Source organism: Solanum verrucosum, unplaced genomic scaffold (genome assembly GCF_900185275.1).
Source record: "Solanum verrucosum unplaced genomic scaffold, falcon-dt-bn FXZP01000049.1, whole genome shotgun sequence".
NCBI lineage: Eukaryota > Viridiplantae > Streptophyta > Magnoliopsida > Solanales > Solanaceae > Solanum > Solanum verrucosum.
The window spans coordinates 9,073,773-9,094,952 of record NW_026020221.1 but is presented as its reverse complement, the minus strand read 5'-3'; the positions used below and the strand labels follow the sequence as shown (position 1 = coordinate 9,094,952).

Sequence of the window (21,180 nt, the reverse complement as noted above, 5' to 3'; positions counted from 1 at the left end):
TTGGAGAAGGAGGAGAGAGGTGAGCGAGAGAATGGGAGAGAGGTGAATTGTATATGTATATAGGTTAGATAATTGTATATTATACATATGTATTTGTATATTCTGGCGAATTATGCATATACAAAGGTGGCTAATTATACAAACTCGAAGTCAGCCCGCGTAATTAATGTATAATGTTAGTCGTGAGTGGTAATTATAGCAAACTATAGCTATGATGAGTAATTAAGTAGTATAAGTTTGTTTAATCACGTAATTTTCTCCTTTTTTTGTGTGTTTGATACACACAAGTAGAGCTGTCAAAAATGGCCGGCCCAAGCCTCGCGGGTCAATGAATTTGAAGGGCTAGGACGGGGCAGCCCTTCATTTGGTAGGGCCTGAAAATGTTCAACCCAGCCCAATCTTAGAAGGGTCGAGGGCTGGGGCGGGCTAGCCCTTTTTTTTCTTTTTAAACTTATAGTTCTATAACATCAAGAAAATGAGAAGATTTTCAAATTAAATATGGCAAACAATGGTGTTGTTTCAATAACACTAGCAAAAAATCTAGTGTAATTAACATGTATTTCGCATACCAGATACCCGAGCGAGATAAGAGAGTGACAAGCAAGATGGGAGAGAGGTGAGGGCGCGAGATTTGTCTATGTATCCTAGATACATGCAAATCTACTTAGATAGAGTGTATCTAGAACAAATCAACCTAATTTTAAGTTCATATATTCTGAGATTCATGTATATGGACGTATCAAAATCTGGTAAGATTCATAATATTACAACATAACGTGTATTTAAGTAATTAGATTATATACTAGTGAGATTATTGTAAGTTACCATTAAATAAAAAGTTTTGGCCCATGGGACGACCCTAGCCCGGCCCCGATCAATACTAAGGGTTAAGGGCTTATATGGATCGGACTTATAAGCCCTAGTTTTAAATAGGCTTGAAAAATCATATCCCAACCCTACCCCAATAACAGGTTGGGTTGGGCCGTCCCCATGGGGTAAGCCCGTTTTGATGGCTCTACACACAAGTTATCTTTAGTGAAATTTAGTTAATTATTCTGAATTTAACGGCTTGCTATGTCACATCTTAAAATGCATTTCTTCATCAATTTATTTCTTGATAATCGTTTTCTTCTTTGTTAAAAGACATAAAACGTTGAGGTTTATAAAAATGACACTGAGTAGATGTTTGGTCATGTAATACCATATCACGATATGAAATCATGAGATGAAATTAGCATTTGAATATACGATTTAATTCTGATTCCATCTCATGAATTCCATATTCTCCAAAAATCATGATTTGGGAATTTCATATCATGATTTGAGATTTTTCAAAATATAAAAATTGATCCACAAGCTTATATTTTGTTAAAAGAACTCCACATTTATATCTACTAATTACTTGTTTCATATGTAAATAAAATTAATTTTCACATCATTACTTTTTAAAATTTATTATTCTCAACAATATAAAATGTATTATTACTTTAAATTTGGTGAATATAAATAAGAACGGAGGGAGTAACACTTTTTTAATGTTTCATAATAAAAAAAACTTCTCTTTCGACTACATATGAAACTGTTTAAAGCAATTTAATATGAAAAGGGACAAAATTAGTGATGTATGTTTGACAATCACTACTTCTAATATATTTGATTTTAGCACGAAATTAATGCACTATAAATGTGTAATTGCACACATGTGAAACAAGGCAATATTGACTCACAAGTGAAAATTGTCATAACTCGTATAGTGTTACATAATTATTTGCGAGAATACCAAAGGGCTGATGAAATATTTATAATCTATGAGCATAAAAATGTAGTTGCGGACGATATCGACCAACAAATGACTCTAAGTAACAATGTTGGTTCATTTTCTTGGTCATATGATGGAGAAATGCAAGTTCAACGTGAGGAGATTGTCCATACTATGTGGGGGAAATTACATTAAAGACCAATACACTATAATTTGTGTTCAATTTTTTTATTGAATTAAAGTTTGATCAATTAAAGTTAGATAAAACAATTACTTAATTAAGTGGAGAACAAATAACTTTGTAATAATTTATTATGCGATTTTATAGTTTTTTATTTATTTGGTAAGATTGAATAAATAATTAGGGCTATTTACAACTGATGAGATTCTTATGTTTATGAGAAGATATACAACATAGAAATTTCATATCGCATGTCCAAACAAAATTTCAACTTCATCTCATGATTTCATATCATGATTCTATATCACATGGTCAAACGAGTAAGCATTTGAATATGCGATTTCTTCTCGTGATTTGATAACATGAGTGAAATCAACATTTGGATATGCGATTTCAATTTTCATCTCATGAGATGAAATCTCAAATTCTTAAAAAAAAAACTTAGATTTGAAAATTTCATGTCAGGATTTCACATTTTTAAATATAAAAACTTGATCCATAAGATTATATATTATAAAAAATAGATACTATTTATATCTATATAATTTTTCCAAGAACATCAGAGGAGTGATGAAATTTTTACGAATATGAACGTAACCCTTTGCAAGCACGCAGCTAAATTTGCCTACCGTGAATCAGTTTCAATCTCAAGAGGGAGATGATCCAAAGCAGGGGCGGACCCACCCTTAGGTAAGGGAGGTCAAGTGATACCCCTTCATCGAAAAATACATTGTATATAGAAGTCAAATTTTGATTTAACATTGTATATAAAGATCAAATTACATTGTAAACTTATATATATAAGTATTGACACTTCTTGACACAAGTTAAATGTTTAGTCTAGTAGTTAAGATGTTGCAAAAATTTCTTGAGATCATTTCTTATCCTATATATACTAGCCTCATAAATATATTTTTACTACAATTATTAATACCCCTTAATAACAATCATGAGTCCTGATCCAGAGATATAGGCTAAGATTAGTCTTTATAGCAAAGTTCTTAATTTGTTGCTACAAAACCCAATTTATTGCCTTAAGGCGGCTTCTTTTACCGATGCATTTGCTATGGAGATTGAGAAGATAAAAAGAAGGGTTGCTAACATTGACCGTGCAAGGACAACTTACAACATCGTAGATTCAAGTAACAACAACTCTTGCTTAGAAACTTTATAGGCAAGTTTCGTGATAAATTTAGGTGTTCGAGACTAGTATATACGTAATCCATAATACTTGAGATGTTTAAAAATTCATTGGATGAAACTGGTATATTTGGGTCATTTGTATAATGGTAAAGGTATATTTATACCAATTATGTAATTGTAAGGATATATGTGAGCTACTTTTGTAACAAATGGTATATTAACTCTAATTCGCAAATTTGAGGGGTATATCAGACTTTTTTCCTTATTTTTAAACTTGTGATTTTAATATTTAAACTTCTGTTTGGACATGAATTTTACTTGAAAAAATTGAAGCTTCATGAAAGAAAGTGAAATTTCTTCCAAAAACCGACCTAGAAAACTTGAAAATATTAAAGATCAATTTAAGGATGAATTTTTGAAATCTGATCTAAAATATATAATCAAACGCGCAATACTTCGCTTTTAAAAAAGTTCTATCATCTAATAAGAGGGAATAACTACTCACTCACAAAGTCAGTTTAGTTATTTCATGTATATGTAGATATATTCAAATAATCATTGAATGCGGTAGTGAAGCCAAAATTTTCATTAAGAGGTGTCAGTTTTATTGTATCAAGATTTTATTTTGGTGTAATTTATCAAGAATTATACTTTGTTTGATATTATATCATTTTTGTTTAATATTGTTTATTTTCATTAGTCTATAATTTGAACGTGTGTATATAAAAAATTTCAAAGAAAATAAAATTAAAATACTTGAAGAAAAAGCACAAGGATACAAAACTACATGTGAACCTAATTGTTATTATAATATTAATTACGTGATTTTCTTTTTTAAATATAAAAAATAAAAATTGAGTCCAAAGGAAAAGTGAAAAAAGAGGAAAAGAGCCTAAGCATCGTCATAAGGGATATTTTTGGACCCCTTTACAGGGCTATTAGCACTTATAGTGAATTAATTAATTAATATATATAACATAACAATTAGAAAAGAAATTAATTGATTCTCCATTACTTAATTATTTTTTCCTAAAAGTGAACACGGTGAGTTATTTATTCCAACAAAATTTGAAAAGAAAAAAGATCAGGGAGAAAAAAGGTGTAAAAACATATTGTATGTGATAAAAATCCGATCACACGCATGGGTGAATCAGAAAACAACACGTGGACAATAGTAGGCATCGGATATCTCTCAAATCGTAATCAAAAAAATTAGTTGTGTTCGTAGAGGCCTCGAGTTTGAGACCAAGTTTTGTAAATAATGTTCCCTAAGATTTTGGTTATAAATAGTCTTCTATTAAGTAATTGTACAACATTTGATCATTATTCATTTACCAGCTATATATACACTTTTACTTTGTGACTGAGAATATTAATAATATCAAACTTAATCGATAACGCTATTAGTTATCAGTATCGAAACTCAAACTCATCTCGTTTATTTATCTTATTATTTCAATCCAATTCTATATGTTTTGTTTCTTTGTAGTTTGTATTATCTTCTTCTCATTAACTAAGCAATTTATATTACACAAACCCCATTTTTGGTCATTTCAATTTGCATGTTTTTGTGGCATGTTTATCAATAAAATTAATTGTGCGGGATCCATAAAAATGTCACATTTCTATTATTAAAAAGAACTTGACTTTAAAATTTTCTTTTTACTCTTAATGGAATTATTCATACATTATAACCACTAAAAAATAATAATTTAAATCATAAATTTCAAAAGTTTTTTTAAATTTATTTTATATCAAGTCAAACAGTACACATAAATTGAAACGAAGACAAAATCTGAAACTACACCTCTAGTGAGTTCTTCACCGAATTATATCTATTAGATTTGAAGTACTTATGATTTGACAAACTTAAAAGACCAAAACTACTCAGAAAAATATTTAAAGGATACTTTAGACCTATCTCCAAATGTAAGAGACAATTTCTATTTTATTTTCTCATATATAATTTCTATTTAAGTGAGAATATAGAGAATATATTGTAATGTTATTGTTATTCAGTAATATATTTAAGGGATATTTTAAACCTATCTCCAAACGTAAGAGACTTTTTCTATTTTATTTTCTCACATATAATTTATATTTTAGTGAGATTATACTGAATATATTATCTTATTATTATTATTATATATAATTTCTATTTAAATATATATATAAAAATAAATATGAATTTGACATTAAACTTGGACCCTCGTGTTTTTCGCCAAGCCATTCTTTCAAAACAGATGAACTAAAATTTGACACAAAAAATATTGCTACTTCTTAATAATAAAAATAAAAATAAACATATATAATCATAGATTATAATTGAACACACGTTTTCTACACTGTCTAATAAAAAATAAATATAACTTTAAAGTTTTTGAATCACTCATTAATAATTATATCTTAGAAGGAATAAAAAACCATCTTTGAAGAAATTAAAGTTCCTACTACACATGCAAATGCAATAGAAAGAATAAAGTTTTTCAATTCTTTTTTGAATGCAATAGTGAAAATCATCCCTTTTTTCAATCTATATATATTGATGAAAATTTTATGCCTTGTAACCTAACCCCATAAGCCATCAACACCTTTGCCATGGCAACAAACAATTTTAAAGCTGTCACCACCCTGCCACCTCAAAGTAAATCTCTCTCTCTCTCTCTATATATATATATATCTAATCAGGAGTCATTTGGTATGAGGTATAAGGTATAATAATCTCGAAATAAAATGTAATTAAGATTATTTTATCTTGTATTTGGTTGGAGGTATTAGGTAATCCTTGAGATATTTATTCCACCATGTATACTAGTGATAGGATTAATTATCCCCATATATATAACTTGTTCCCAACCAAATGGCCAACGATAGTTTTAACTATATACACTATATGCATAATATGATATTTTGTCGAATGATATTCAATTGATCATCTTTCAGTCTATGTAGCTATGCACTTCTCACCGCTAGGTGAAGGTGTGAGTAGCTCACCAACTGAGCTACACCTTATGATAATTTCAAAGTAGAGTTATCATGTTTAGAATAATGTCACACTTGGGATTCAAATTTTGGCCATATATGTTACAACACTAAAATCTTCCTTTGTATAAAGGTGCACAAGCCAACAATTTATGTATATACAAAAGAATTTGTTGTTTACTCTAGTTAACAAGGTAGCCGCATAAGGAACGTGTGGATGGATTGAATCTTTCGCGGAATATGATATTTTCAATTTATGAATTGTTGCTATGCAATATTCTTGATTAATAGATTAACATTTCCAAACTACCTTCCCTCTGAGATATACAAGTTGTGTTGCATATATCATGGTTCATTTTTGGTAAAGAGGTGGTGTCTAATTGATCATGTACTTAAACAAGACTTTGAGAAATCTAAACATGTTGTCATTTCCTTATCTTGACAGATACAAATTAAATCCTTCTTCTATGAAAAGTTCAAAGGGATCCGTCGAAAGAGGTATGAATCGAAGGACTAGAACTTAATCATTTTTTGCAACATTATAACATACGATAATAGTATGACGCTAGCTTTTGTGTTAGGGTGGGTTAGAGTCCCACATTGGTTGAAAGATGGACTGACAGCCTGCTTATATTGATTTGGTCAATCCTCCCCTCATAAGCTAACTTTTGGAGTCGAGCCCAAGTGTCATATCCTATATATATGGTATCAGAGTCAATGTATATCCCCAAGGGAATGAACTTATATAGATTTGGTCATTTGGACGATCCTCCCTTCATGAGCTAGCTTCTGAGGTTGAGTTAGGTTCAGATGCCATATGATGGAAAAACTTTGAACTCTTCAAATACCTTACATCCAAGCATAGCAAATTACCTGTAAAAGTCGCTTATGTTTATTTTGTATCAACAATTTCATACTACAGTTGAATGATTTGTATTCACATCTCAACTAACAACTCTCATGTTTCTTAATACATCTCAACTAACAACTGTTATGTTTCTTGTTTTTCTTTAGATACTGCTCTTGCACAGCTTAATAACGATAAGAAGTCTGCGTTTGTCAAGGCATGGGAAGAGAGCGAAAAAAGCAAAGTTGATAACAAGTAGGATTTCTATAACTTCCTATATGTTGTTAGCTATCATACAACTGATTTCTTGCCTATATGAGAGAGCATAAGTAGAACAACTTTAGTATACTCTTTTAATTGCACGAAAGCTTTTCAAGCAATTCAACTGATCGTGTTATCTTAACACTTGTATATGACTGAACAGGGCTCAAAAGAAGCTCTCTAAAGTTGCAGCATGGGAGAACAAACAGAAAGCACATCTTGATGCTAAACTGAAAAAACTTGAGGTAAACATATGTACAATGTTTAGCATACATATTTTCGATCAATTTTAGACATCATATCCTGTCAAGGGGAAACCAATTTAACCTTTCGAATACGTATTACATAACCAAATTATTCTTTGAAAAATGATTCCGCGTGTTTATGTATTAAACACACAGAAGTGAACTTCTGTGAGCTTACTGTAAATGTGGCTGCAAAACAGTGTCATCAAAGACAATGTCACATTCATTTATTTAATATTTTCACCATGGTCCATCTAAACATAAATTGAGGGTGGCCCGCGTAAAAATGGCCCATGCACGGTCAGGTAGACCGTAGTGCATGGATGATGTGTGTCAAGTGTCAACAATAAATTCATGATACTGTTGAGTCATGCTTTTGAATGTGCAATCTGCAGGTAAGATTAGAGCAAAAGAAAGCAGAATATGCAGAAAAGATGAAAAATAAAGAAGCATTGGTACATAAGGAAGCAGAAGAGAAGAAAGCCACGGTTGAAGCTAAACGAGGGGAACAAATTCTTAAAACGGAGGAGATGGCTGCCAAATATCGCGCCACAGGGCAAAATCCTAAGAAGTTACTTGGATGTGTTGGATGATAAAAGTTTTTTTCCATTATTGTTTATTTTCTTGCCTGCTGTTGTTTCGCGTGTTTTCTTTTACGTGTCCAGTTTTGTTGTAATGCTTCCTAATCTGTATAGGAACTTATTAAGTCTGCTTAGGAAAACAATTCCTGTATGTGTTTCTGGAGAATTCAATGTCAATGTGTGTGAGGTCCCTTTTTGATTTGATTTTGTTTAGCATCAATCCCCTGCCTATTTTCACTACCATATTTCCGTTTCTACTGATTTTGATATGTTTTACTTGAGCCAAAGGTCTATCAGATACAACCTCTCTACCTTCACAAGGTAGGGATAAGGCTACATCACCACCCTCCCTAAACCTCACTCGTGGAATTACACCGCGTGTAAGGTGCACCTCTGAAATGTATAGAACTTTCAATCAGCTGAAATGTCAACAATTCCATTAACTAGCAAATGAGTTAACAAAGATTCTCCCAATGTTTTTAGCTATGCAAAAGATATAACTACAAAAGATGAGCTTCAAGACATGGTGACCAAAATTTGCCTGACATGTCTTGGCTTACATACCACTCAAGATGGCTAATAATGCATAGTGAAGTCAAAATACAAATCTTTTCTGCAGCTGAACCTACTAGAAAAGAACAGTATTTTTTCGACAATTTAGGCTTTCGCGAATCGCGACTAACATATTCAGAGAAAGCCAACTTCATGTTCTGCTGAAGAGAATTTAAAGGAGCTTTCACTCAAGAATTCAGGATACAAGCTGTAGGTATCACTGTGTCCAAGAAAGCTCATGTCGTTGTTACTCGGGAAATCCAATAGAAGTTGCAGTGCTGATTCAGAAGAATCCTCCAATCCACTGGAGCTAGAGGTATCATCGTATCCTCGCAAGACATCTTCCGTATATGATTGGCTGTTCTTCCACTCTGCATCTTCAATTTGGTAGGCAGCAAAACTAACATCCATCTCAGTTGTGACGCCTGAAGTAGATCCGAACTTTGTTGATGAAGATGCTTGAGAAGCTGGACTTTCACAAGTAGTCCTGCCTTCTTTTTTGTTGAGTTTCCTAAATGCTTCTCCTACTTCTGAATTCCATATGCGCAAAAAGTAGTCGGCTCCAGATCTTCCTACTGATGATGGAACCAATGGTTGGGATTCCCTGGAGAGACGAGCCTCAGCTTCCAGCCTTGCACTTTCCCATTGTGCCATATGGCGGGCTGCAAGTGATGTAGGTGGAGTTATCATCAGCCCATTAGGTGCTGAAAAGGGTTCATGAGTCTGAGGATCAACGCCCATGGAAAGTAGGCGTTTCTTCAGGTGAGTATTCCATAAGTTCTTGATCTCATTATCGGTCCTTCCAGGCAGTTGCGATGCAATCGCAGCCCATCTGGATTAACGGTGAAAAATTAGTAACTTGTAACAGGAAAGTCCAAACAGATTATAGTACTAAAGCAAACATGCAGACAAAGGGGTAAAAATTAAACCTGTTGCCAAGAATTCCATGTAACTGTATGACAAGCTTTTCTTCATCATGGCTAAAGGGACCTCTTTTTATGTCTGGCCTTAGATAATTTGTCCATCTAAGACGGCAACTCTTTCCGCAACGAGCAAGACCTAAACAGAAAAATTATTACCAGATTGATCTCAGATAACAAGATTGCTCTCCATGTTATGAATCCATAAACAAAGTCTCTCTCTTCCCTGTGAATCATTTTCTGAACAACGAAATACATGACATTCTAGAGTTAACCAAGCTAACTGCTAAGGTAAATGGATGTTACAATAAACAGATACAAGCACATGACCAAAAGAGTCCAAACAAAAAGTAAATGTAGCACATACTGTTTCACTCATTCATTAGTAGCTAGCTGCCTTCAAACCTAAGACTTCAAGAATCAAGTTGAGTTCATTAGAACAACAACAACAACATACCATGTGAAATACGACAATTGGGGGGGGGGGGGGGGGGTGTCTGGGGAGAGTAGAGTGTGTGTAGACATTACTCATACCACGTGGAGATAGAGAGGTTGTTTCCGAAAGAACCTCATCTCAAGCAACACACATCTAAAAACAGATATAAAACTAGAAAACTGAAGTAATGAAGACATCACAAATAATAGGAGAAGCATTCTAAAGCATACAGAGGAAGGAACAATAATCACAGCATAATAAGTTGACTTCACTAGTACAACAACAACACTCCAAGTGAAATCTAGAGGGCAGAATGTGCGCACACCTTACTCCTACCTGGAGACAGAGATGTGGTTTCCCAAACACCCTCCGCTCAAGTAAAACATATCAAACAAATATAAAACTAGAAAAAACAGAAGTAACAAAGACATTGCAAATAATAGAGGAGACATTCAAAAGCATACAGAGAAAAGTCATGTTAAATAGAAGAGAAAAAGAGAAGAGTGGTGAAGAAACCTGCAAGATGTGGAAGAGAACGCCAACTACCATGACCATGATTCTTGATATACTCAACAAGCTTTTCATCTTCCTCAGGTGTCCATGGCCCTTTCTTTAAACCTTTCTTCTCACAACATGGTGTTCTCCCCATCCCTTACACACACACAAAAAAAAAAATTATAACTCACTTAAGTTCTTTGAATTTGTTTCTAATAAGTGATCACTTGAAAGCAAGTCTTTTAGCTTTAAAAGATGGAGTGTTTCAATCAAGACTGAGGGGGAAAAGGAAAGACTTGACTTTTCAAATGGAGAAAAAAGTGAAAACATTGTAGGTTATAAGTGAAGAGGGGAAAGCATATGGTTGTGGTTAAATGGTGAATAAGGAAAGTTGACAACCATCAGGTTTTAAGTTTCAAATTTAGCACAACAATAATAACATATTCAGCGTAATATCAGGTGTAAGCTTAGGAAGAATAAATTATATGCAGATTTTAGTTTTATCTCGTGAAAATGGAAAGATTGTTTTTGAAATATTATCAATTCAAATAACTCATATCAAAGCCAGTAGAAAACAAAAGATACGAAATCAAAGAGGACATAGTAGGGAAAACATTACACAGCATCATAAAAAAGGCAAAGTAACAACGGTCAAATAATGTGATAATCGAAGCATAAGAAACAACAAATAGTAACATGAATCGAAGGAGAAGGAATTATTTCTTTGTTTTTATGTGATACATTTCATTTTTTGAAAATCAAACTATGCCAACTTTGACTGATATTTGGTAAGCCTATTCTATAATGTGTTTTTCATCAAATTGACATGAGAGAATTTGCAACTTATACAATCGAAATTTTAAATTTAAAACATTAAATTGATAAAATCTAATTTAGGTTAAAAAATTAATCAAATTAACTCTCAAAAAGCGAAAAATTACCGACATATATTGAGAGGAAGAGAGTAGATGATTTATTCTAATTTGTTCAAATTAAGTAGAAGCAAAAATTACTAGAGAACATGTCAAATGGAGTAGCCCTTATAGTCAATAAGGTGAGTTAAAGTGTATAAGTAAACACTTAAACTTGCATTAAGTTAAACAAGTAGAGACATGAGTCCTATGTGGTATAATACATATCGGACACCACATAGGATATCATGTAGGACGGTGTGTCTATTTATTCAACTTTATACAAGTTTAAGTGTCTACTTATGCACATCCAAAATTACACAATATAAATGTAAGCATCGACTAAGTTAAAAGACATATTTATGTATTATGACTAAAGTGCACAAGTAGACACTTAAAGTTGCATAAAGTTAAACAAGTATAGACATGAGTCCTACGTGGTATAATACATGTCGGACACTACATAGGATATCATGTAAGATGGTGTGTCTATTTATTCAACTTTATTTAAGTTTAAGTGTCTACTTATGCACACCAAAAATTACATAATATAAATGTAAGTTGCAACTAAATTAAAAGATATATTTATGTATTATGCCTAGATATTTCTCACAATTAATTGATATATCAATAGGTGGATTGGATCAACAAGTTTTAGGTGCTATGCATTTAATGCCATGATATGTTGTCTAAGGAGAAACTGTACTACTATTTCTAATGGAAATAAATGCATACGTAGGCCACATGCTACAAGAAATTTTTTTTGGATGATTGATGCAATAGAACACTAAAGTTGCATTGAATGAATGCCTAATCTTCACTTCTTTCCCAATTCTTGAGGTTTTGGGAATCTCATCTCAGATATACTAGTACTATTGGATAGCAAGAAAATTTTGTTAAATGCAGTGTGCAGAGGCAAAAATAGAGGAAAAGAAAGAAATTTATGAATGAAATGATTCCACTTTAACTAATTTTTAGGATAATGCTTATTTAACATGGTATTAAAGTTAGATTCATTAGGCTCGGTGTGGAGCCCTGGGCCACGCATAATTGTGAATATACTTCCGATCCGTGATTGCATATGCTCCAGACCGGATAACGAAATATCGGGTAAAGAATATACAAACTTGAGCATGAGAGAGTGATGAATGAAATGATCTTATGTAAAATTGAAACGAAATTCTTGAACTCCTTATAAGATTCCACGTAAAATCGATACGAAATTCCGGATAACGATGAATGGAATGATCCAACGTCGGATTGGAACGAAATTTCTGAATTTCTTATAAAACTTTGATAACATTTCTCTTTTTGAACTAATTTTTAGGATTATGAGTTACTCTATATTTAATTTAACATAGTATTAAAATCAGACTTGTTAGAGCCGGTGTAGAACTCGAACCATACAAAATTGTGAATATACTTCTAATCCATGATTGTGTATGTTCTACACCAGATAAAGAATATCCGGACTTAAGCATGAGAGAGTGATGAATGAAATGATCTCACGTAAAACTCATACGAAATTTCTGAACTCCTTATAAGATTTGAACAATACTCTATATATAGAAACCCTACAAAAATTGCAAAGTGAGCATTAAATCCAATTAAAATGAGAATAGATTTTTAACTTTTTTTAGATTGATGAGAACATAGAAATAAAAGACAAGCAACTGGTCAACAAGTATCTGTCTGTGTAAGTCTATTTGACAAAATGTATCAGAATTAAATGCTTAGACAATTTAAAGTCTATTTAAATTTATATCCACAGGTAATTGGACTGAACATAAATAAGCTCTTAATTGTGCATTCAAAGAGCAGGAGCTTGTTAAAAGAAACAAATCTTCCTAGGTCAATGCTGTCATTGCTGCCCTTTTCAATACAGATTGGTTTTTTGTCAGCAATAATTTACTCGGTCCGTTTCAAAATAGTTGTCACGTTTTATTATTTTGAGAGTTCATTGATTAATTAATAATTAACTTAAATTACATTAAATTAATTCAATATTTTAAAAATAAATTTTAATTTTTAAAATCTATACAAAAAGTATAATTTTTTAATATTAATATGATAAAAAAGTACATTTTAAAATATCAATCAATATTTATATCATTTGACTCTTAAAAAGAAAAAAAATTGTGACAAGTAAAAAGGAATAGAATAGCTTAGATGTATTTGAAACCCTTTTTAACTTCTTAAGATTTCTTGTTGTATAAAAAAATTAGCTTCATGTTATGTTATTCGTAGGGGTGGATATTGATCGATTAAGTCTGGATTTGTCAATTTGGGATTCAAGTTTGAGATTTTTCTTGGAAGGTATCGGGAAGAATTTGGAATGAAATAAGAGGAAAAGATTTTCTACTGATTCAGAAGCGACCCGTAGACTTTTATTTTCACGTCTCTAACTTCTACTTGAGGTCACTCAAAAAAATATTTCATTCGAATTAGCTTTTTGTTATTGCTCCACTCTTGACTGAAATTCATGGATCGACCCCATCATCTCTTGAGTGATAAAATCCAACAAGTTTATCACCCCTTTTAGTACTTGGTCTATACCCACAAATGAATAAGAAGCGACACAAGATCTTTCAAACTATTTCTGTAGGAGGTCTAGACTTCTTTTTTTTCTGATCCTTTGCTGATTGCCAAGTCATACTTTACTCGATTGTATTTATTGAAATTTCAAGTCAATAATGTTATAACTGGAGGGGTGAAAGTCTCTTAAGTGTAAAGGAACTCGCTAGACCTTCAAAAGAAAGGAGATCATGTTCATGCTTTAGATGATATTGATTTGGTTTATTGATTTTTGATTTGTACTAAATCACTAGCCAAATCAATAAAAATTTTATTATTGATTTTCAATTAATCGATTTTTGGTTCTTAATAATTCAAATTTTGATTTAACCAATAAAAAATGTTCATCCAAAAAATTATACACAATGTTCATAAAATAAAAATAGAAGCAAGAATAGAAATGCGACACAAGTTCCTTAAACATTGAACTTCCTCAACTCCTTGATACTCTTAAGTTTTAACAATCTTTCATAATTTTCATGGTAAGTTTTATTCAAATCAAGCTTTAATTTTTCACATTTGACTTGTTAGAGTACCTTCATAAACATTTATGTCAGGATAAACACTAGTCTGAGTAAGAGTCCTAAAAATCTACTTGACATATATTTCAAATATTATTAGGCTAATTTGATCTGTAAAATCATTGAAAAAAATAAATCAAAGACTTGTTGTCCTTGATATTAAACTTTTGTAATTGACTAAACCTTGTGGCGAAAAAAGATATTGGGTATCTCTCTATTATAAAGATAGTCTAAAAATTTCGCTTTCTAACTTAGTAACTTTCATTCCTCTATAAATCACATAGAGAAATGTCAAGTAGTCCAGTGTAACTGAAAACTTAACCTTGGACTATGATGGACAATTATAATGGACAGTATTATGGTTGTGAACGATTACAACGTTCCAAAATAATAAAATCCTAACATTTTGATCATTCAATATTTTTCAAAAAAATATTGAAAAATATCAACAAATGAATATAAGAATAGATTAACTAAAGTTCTTTGAAATATAAGAGATGGATGATTTCCAAGCTCATCCAAAATCCTCTTTAGATAGGTTTGGATGAACGTAGAAGAAAAAGAATCTAATGAAAAAAGAGAAAAGACATAAAGTGACACCTGAAGTTGTTTCGAATTTTTAAAAAGACGCTTTAACTTTGTGGGTGTTCTATTATCCCATAAATTATTTCAAAATCACAATAAATACACACTTTTTACACAATCTACATTCTCAATGCATGAGCATGAGTCTCACCCCAATTAATAATATAATTACATATTTTTTCCAAACCCATTTAGTAAAAATTGGATAAAATCTTGACCCATTTACTTTTTAATCATGACCCACTCCATTTAACCCTAAACCCCTTTCAAATTTTCACTCTACTCTCTCTTTGATGATCAAAACCCTAAGCATTTCAAAGTCACAATAAATTTATTTTGCGGTGATAATTTCTTGAATTATGGAGTCAAAACGAAGAAGTGAAGGCTTACATGTTAATTGCCTCTTGATTTGAAAGCAAATTTTGGTTAAAAAATGTTATTATTATATAGTAGTGATTTTTTGAAAAATCATCTTTATAGTGATTTGTTGTTATTTTCTTCTTGTGCTATCTATTATTCATGTGTATGTAGTGTTAGTTTAGGATTGCTTTGAATTTGAATGTTTTTTCAGTGATTTAGTTTTGAAATTTGTTTGCAATTGCACTTTCATGATTTACAAATTCGTTGATCTCATAACTTTTAAATAAAATAAAAAAAGAAGAAATTGAAGCTATAAAGCTAGATGAAAATTTCATTGAGAATTGAGATTTTTTTTTGGGTTGTAGAAGGCAAGCTCTTCAACATATATCAATGGAGGTTTTGGAGAAGATGAGAAGTAGGTGTTTTAATAAAGAAGAAAAATCAAATTGCCAATGCCACGTGACATTTTTACACTGGTTTGGGGGTGTATTTTTACTTCTCCACTCGCCCATCAAATGTGAGAACACAACTGTTGTGAAAATGGGTCAAAAGTGTTTTATTATTGTGATTTGAAATAGTTTCATGGGGTAATAGGATGCCCGCAAACTTTAGGTGTTTTTTTGAAAATTGATCAGGACAACTTCAAGTGTCATTTTATGTCTTTTCTCATGAAAAAATATATAATATAATGCTCTATTTTTTTTTACTATGTATATATAAGAGTTTTTGGTCAAAATCATCTTTTAACTATATCCCAAACTTAAAGTACATCCTTAAAATATCATTCTTACCAGAAAACATCCCTCAAGTATTTAAAAGTGAACAATTTTCATCCTTCTACTTGAATTTATCATAAAACTAACAGATCACACAAATATCAAGTCATCCCTTCGTAATTATTATTCTTAGATATGCCAAAATACTATCGTGAACTTTTTGGGTAATTGAATTTAACATTATGCAAAATCTTTTAAATTGACAGTTTTTGTTTCCATTTATTTTCATGTAATTTGATATTTAAAAATATTATTAGTTGAAATATGTTTCTTCTCAATTGAATATGTTGGAAGCGGCATTTGTTGGAAACTTCCTCTTATAATAATGTAGAATGAAACTCAAATGCGAGACATAATCAATATTCTAATCACTTCTATATCAGATTAGCCCAAATATTTATTGATCTAAATACAGTTTGTCTATGAAAAAGGTAAAGATAATTAAGCTTCAGCTTCTTTCCGTTACTAAATGAGAAAAGGAGCAGATCATGTATCCTCACACCTTCCAAACATTTTTTGTTTCAGTAAGCAGTAGTGTCTAATATTTTTAATATTGTTTTTCAGGAACTTCTTATAGCATGTAATGAAATTATGCAAGAAAACTTTTGTTGATAGTCACGTGAACTGCTTATGTTTTTGTAAGATCCATTAATTTTTTGACGATATCTAATAGCTAGAAGGATGAAAATTCTTCACTTTTAAATACGTGAAGGATGTTTTCTGCTAAGAATGATACTTTAAGGATGTAGTTTAAGTTTGAGGTATAATTTAAGAATATTTTTGGCCAAAAACTCTATATATAACACAAATTAAGTACAAATCTAATGAAAATTAAAAGTTTGTCCTAATAGTAATGACTCATATAGCACAGTAAATTAGTACGCGCAACATTATTATTTTTTACACGTCATTTAGATTCCGAACTCTCAATTTGATCAGAGGAAAAAAATGAGGTGCATTAAAGGCTCTCTGCATCTACTAACTTAAATTCTTGGACCCCATTTAGAAGGAGGAAAAGAAAAACTACAGAATATGCATTTAGTATGAAAGAGAAAAGAAGAGAAGAGTTAATGAGGGGATCATGAAATTTCAGAACAATATTGATAAATACAAGATGACAAAACCAACATTCATGTAAAGAGAAATAATAATGTAGGTGATAGACCAATCAGGGTCGTGAATGTGGTGGATTGGTAAGTATTTTTTTCATCCTTAATTAAGAGGTTTTGGGTTTGAATCCCTCTGAATATGGAATTGCCTTTATTAGAAAGCACTTTACCTCTCAATGTGATATTTTCTGACGCGAATCTAGATTTAATCGGACTCTAATGTGGATACCAAACACCAGATAGGAAACGAAAAATAATTATGGAGGTGATAGAGAACACTCAAAAGAGTGTAGAGGGAACACTTGTTTGGCAATCTCTTATCTTGTGATAGCCTAACATGCCCTTCCTTTTCTGACTCTAAATTTTGTCAAATGAATTAAATGAATGTGGTCAAAATATATAGGATAGACTCGAAGCTAAAATTTAATTTTATAAGTTCTGAATTTTATAATAATAATTTCAAGTGTTAATAACTGGCTTCTAAACTTAATATCCATACATATTTTTAATGAACTTCTTAATACATATACATTTAAGCAAAATTACTGAATTCAGATTCTAACTTATAGCTCCGACCTTATCACAAAGCAACTATAGATATACATAGGAGAAAGGTTTTTTTTTCAGTTTTATCTTTTCTTTTAATTATATATTCACTAGTAAAATTATGCGCGCTTCGTGCCGGAATTTAATAGCACAAAATTTATAAAATAATACTTAAAATCTATCAGTCAGTAAAACTAAAACACTATATTATCTTACATACAAGATTACGTAGTAACAAACATTAATAATGTAAAGGAAAATGAAAATTATTACATCCTATCATTTATCCTTAATAACATAAGCATAAATTATTGACAGTAAAAATACATACCAGGATCTGTAACATAAACAATAATGTCAGTGAGCCACTCAACAGGAGCAAAGTACACAAATATTTAATTAATTGTGAAGAAGAAGAAGAAGAGGTTCAGAATTTTCGTTATTTTAAAATGAGAGGAAATCCCTCTATTTATAGACAACAAAGGATAGTGTGAACAAATGTTTATTGTGCCTTATCGGAAAGGTTGCAACTATTTGGAAAAGTTGTAACCCTTTAGAAAGGTCACAACCTTTCATAAAAGTCACAACTTTTCATAAAAGTCGCAACTCTTCATTAAAGTCGCAACTTTTCATAAGCATTACAACTTTTCATAAAAGTCGCAACTCTTCATTAAAGTCGCAACTTTTCATAAAAGTCACAAATTTTCATGAAAGGGGAAGGCTAGTTTTGGAAATAAATAAACTAAAAGGAAATTCTGATTTGTAGTCGTAGGCGGGCATAAGGTTCTCTTTTATATATATATATATATATGATTTTTACAAGCGAAAAATCTAAAAAGTCTTAACTTTTTTTATTTAAATTATAAAAGGACACGAAATCTCATCCCTTCGATATTATGTAACCCTACGCAAATTGACAACCTAAAAAAATAATTGTACTAAACTTGGTAGAGTCTATTAATGTTAGCTGTTATTTGTATTGTGTTGTCTAATTTATTTGACTTTGTCTCACAAACATGAGAGTAAACGATTAGCGAATCAAAATTTAAACGTTGTGAATTCCAAATCGAAAAGGTGTGTCATGAATTATATACCTAAGTATATTTATACTTGTTTTAAATTCTGAGTCGAAAGAGTTCACATATATATATAGAGAGAAATTTGATCCCAAAATATTGGATTCTAGTACTAAATTGGTAAACTCATGATTGAATCCATCACTAAATGTAATGAGACAAAAAAATATAGTCTTGTATGGAAACTCAACAAAGGCAAAAAGATGGGTTCGATATTCACATTTAAATTCGGTTAAATTTGAATTTTACACTGAAAAATCTCATATTAGGAATAAAATGCTCCGTAATAAAAATAATTCTATTCGAAACTTCTGATTAAGGATAAAGAAATACTTAGCATTGTACCACAATCTTATTGGTGGCAAAAAGAAGAGTCTTAAACTAGAAGGGAACGTGATGTTCCAGCAATGAATGCATATGTATCCTAATCAAACAAGACAGGGGGTGGGGTGGAGAAATGCTATTCCCTTCATTTTCCCAAGACAATTGATAATCTAAGTGGGCCCAACTGCATCAACAATGTCTCTCTGTTTGTGGAAAATATAAATTAACTTAATTTAATTTTTACTTCGAAAAATAATTAGTTTGACTCTGAAAAAAATAATAACTATTTTGAAATGGAATGAGTAATTACAAGCAAAATGACAATGACACGGTTGAACTCAATTATTAACAGATGACATGAACAAACTTTTTATAAAAGTTCGATGGCACATATTTTTCGGAAAAGGGTCAAAATTGCCCCCGAACTATATGAAATAGACCATTTATACCCTTCGTTACATTTTGGGATCAAAAATGCCCCTACTGTTATCCTAAGAGACCACAAATACCCTCAAGAGTTAACACCCCAAATTTTTGTTGATGTGGCAAGCCACGTGGGACCAATCCTTCCACCTAAGCGTTGCCAACTAGGATTCACTACAAAAGAACTAGACCTTTAGCGGCAACAACAGTCGCCACAAAAGCCCAGAAAATCGTCACTAAAAGTTTTTAACATTAAATTCTAATTTTGTGTTTTTTTCTTCATTGTTTTTAAAAAACTAAATATGATATCGATTAAGTAGGAGTTTGAAGACACTATATGTTTTATTTTTATGTCATATGTAAATGTATAAAATGTACAATGATGCATTATATATTATATAGTAGGAGATTTGAATCGAGAAGTAATTTTGATTATTTTTCGTAATAATATTTTTTTGTTGAAAAAATAGGTTTTACTAGCGAATGGTTGTTGGAGCCTTAGTCGCCACTAAAAATCACTCATAACCTTTAGTGGCAATATTTTGGGATTTTGTGGCGACTTTGTCGCCACTAAAAGTCAAGTTCTTTTGTAGTGAATCTTAGTTAGCAATGCTTAGGTGGAGGGATTAGTCCCATGTGGCTTCCCACGTCACTAAAAATTTGGGGTGTTAACTCTTGAGGGTATTTGTGGTCTCCTGGGATAACTGCGGGGTATTTTTGATCCCAAAATGTAATAGAGGGTATAAGTGGTCTATTTCGCATAATTCAGGAGCAATTTTGACCCTTTTCCGTATATTTTTTTTTATCAGTTTAATTTTCGTGACGTGAACCTCTAATAAGAGGCAACATGGAAAGAATGATTTTGCAAAATCATCAAACCTCTCCGTTAAACAATAATGATATGAAAGAACCCTTTATGTAGTGATAATGGGCATGATTAAACCCACTTTTAGCAGATAACATAAATGAGGTTTTTTTCTCAAAGTTCAAAGATATATTTGAGCATTTTCCCTTTATTTTATTTAATTCGGTAGGTAAGCAAAAAATATTATACAAACCAAATCTTACATCTTATCCTCCTAAAATAACCAATATCCTAGTAAAAAAATAATTCTACTAAAAGAAATAACTTTCACATCTATGGCTTCTTAGAAAGACCAACATCAATTCAATAATCACAAGATGAAATTTTCTTCTCATTCAAGAAAGAAATACAACTCCAATAACAAAAAGATTGCTAATTCCACAAAACTTATATAAAAAGAAAGAAAGACGGGAAAATAACAAAGGAAAAAGATTCAGAAACTAAACGAGAGTTGAGATTCAGCAATGACTCACACAACATCTCATTTCTGCAACAAAGTAAATTTGATGAATATGTTCACTTTGAAGGGCTTAGGAAAACAGACCTACTCTCCATTGGCACAAATACAACCAAGATATACTACTACTACTACTACTATTAGCTAATACGCGATCATATTCTTCGCATCAGCAAAGCTAAATATATTCATTCATGGATACGATCACCTCTTTATTCTTTCGAAAACCTAACTTAAAAGTAGAAATAACT

General features: G+C 31.3%; 3 protein-coding genes across 3 annotated transcripts in view; 2 read left to right on the top strand and 1 right to left on the bottom strand.

Moving 5' to 3' along the window:
- Positions 1–21,180, top strand: part of LOC125830992 (LOB domain-containing protein 1-like) — a 393,543-nt gene that overhangs the window by 261,588 nt on the left and 110,775 nt on the right. The gene's annotated exons all lie outside the window — the stretch shown is intronic.
- On the top strand, positions 6,485–8,024 carry LOC125831502 (remorin-like). Its single transcript, XM_049510679.1, has 4 exons — positions 6,485–6,563; positions 7,080–7,167; positions 7,337–7,418; positions 7,814–8,024. The coding sequence occupies exons 1-4, from the start codon at positions 6,485–6,487 to the stop codon at positions 8,009–8,011; spliced, it is 447 nt and encodes a 148-aa protein (XP_049366636.1). The 3' UTR covers positions 8,012–8,024.
- Positions 8,422–10,646, bottom strand: LOC125830981 (transcription factor MYB17-like). Its single transcript, XM_049510176.1, has 3 exons — positions 10,424–10,646; positions 9,481–9,610; positions 8,422–9,383 (listed from the first exon to the last, which is right to left on the bottom strand). The coding sequence occupies exons 1-3, from the start codon at positions 10,554–10,556 to the stop codon at positions 8,687–8,689; spliced, it is 960 nt and encodes a 319-aa protein (XP_049366133.1). The 5' UTR covers positions 10,557–10,646; the 3' UTR covers positions 8,422–8,686.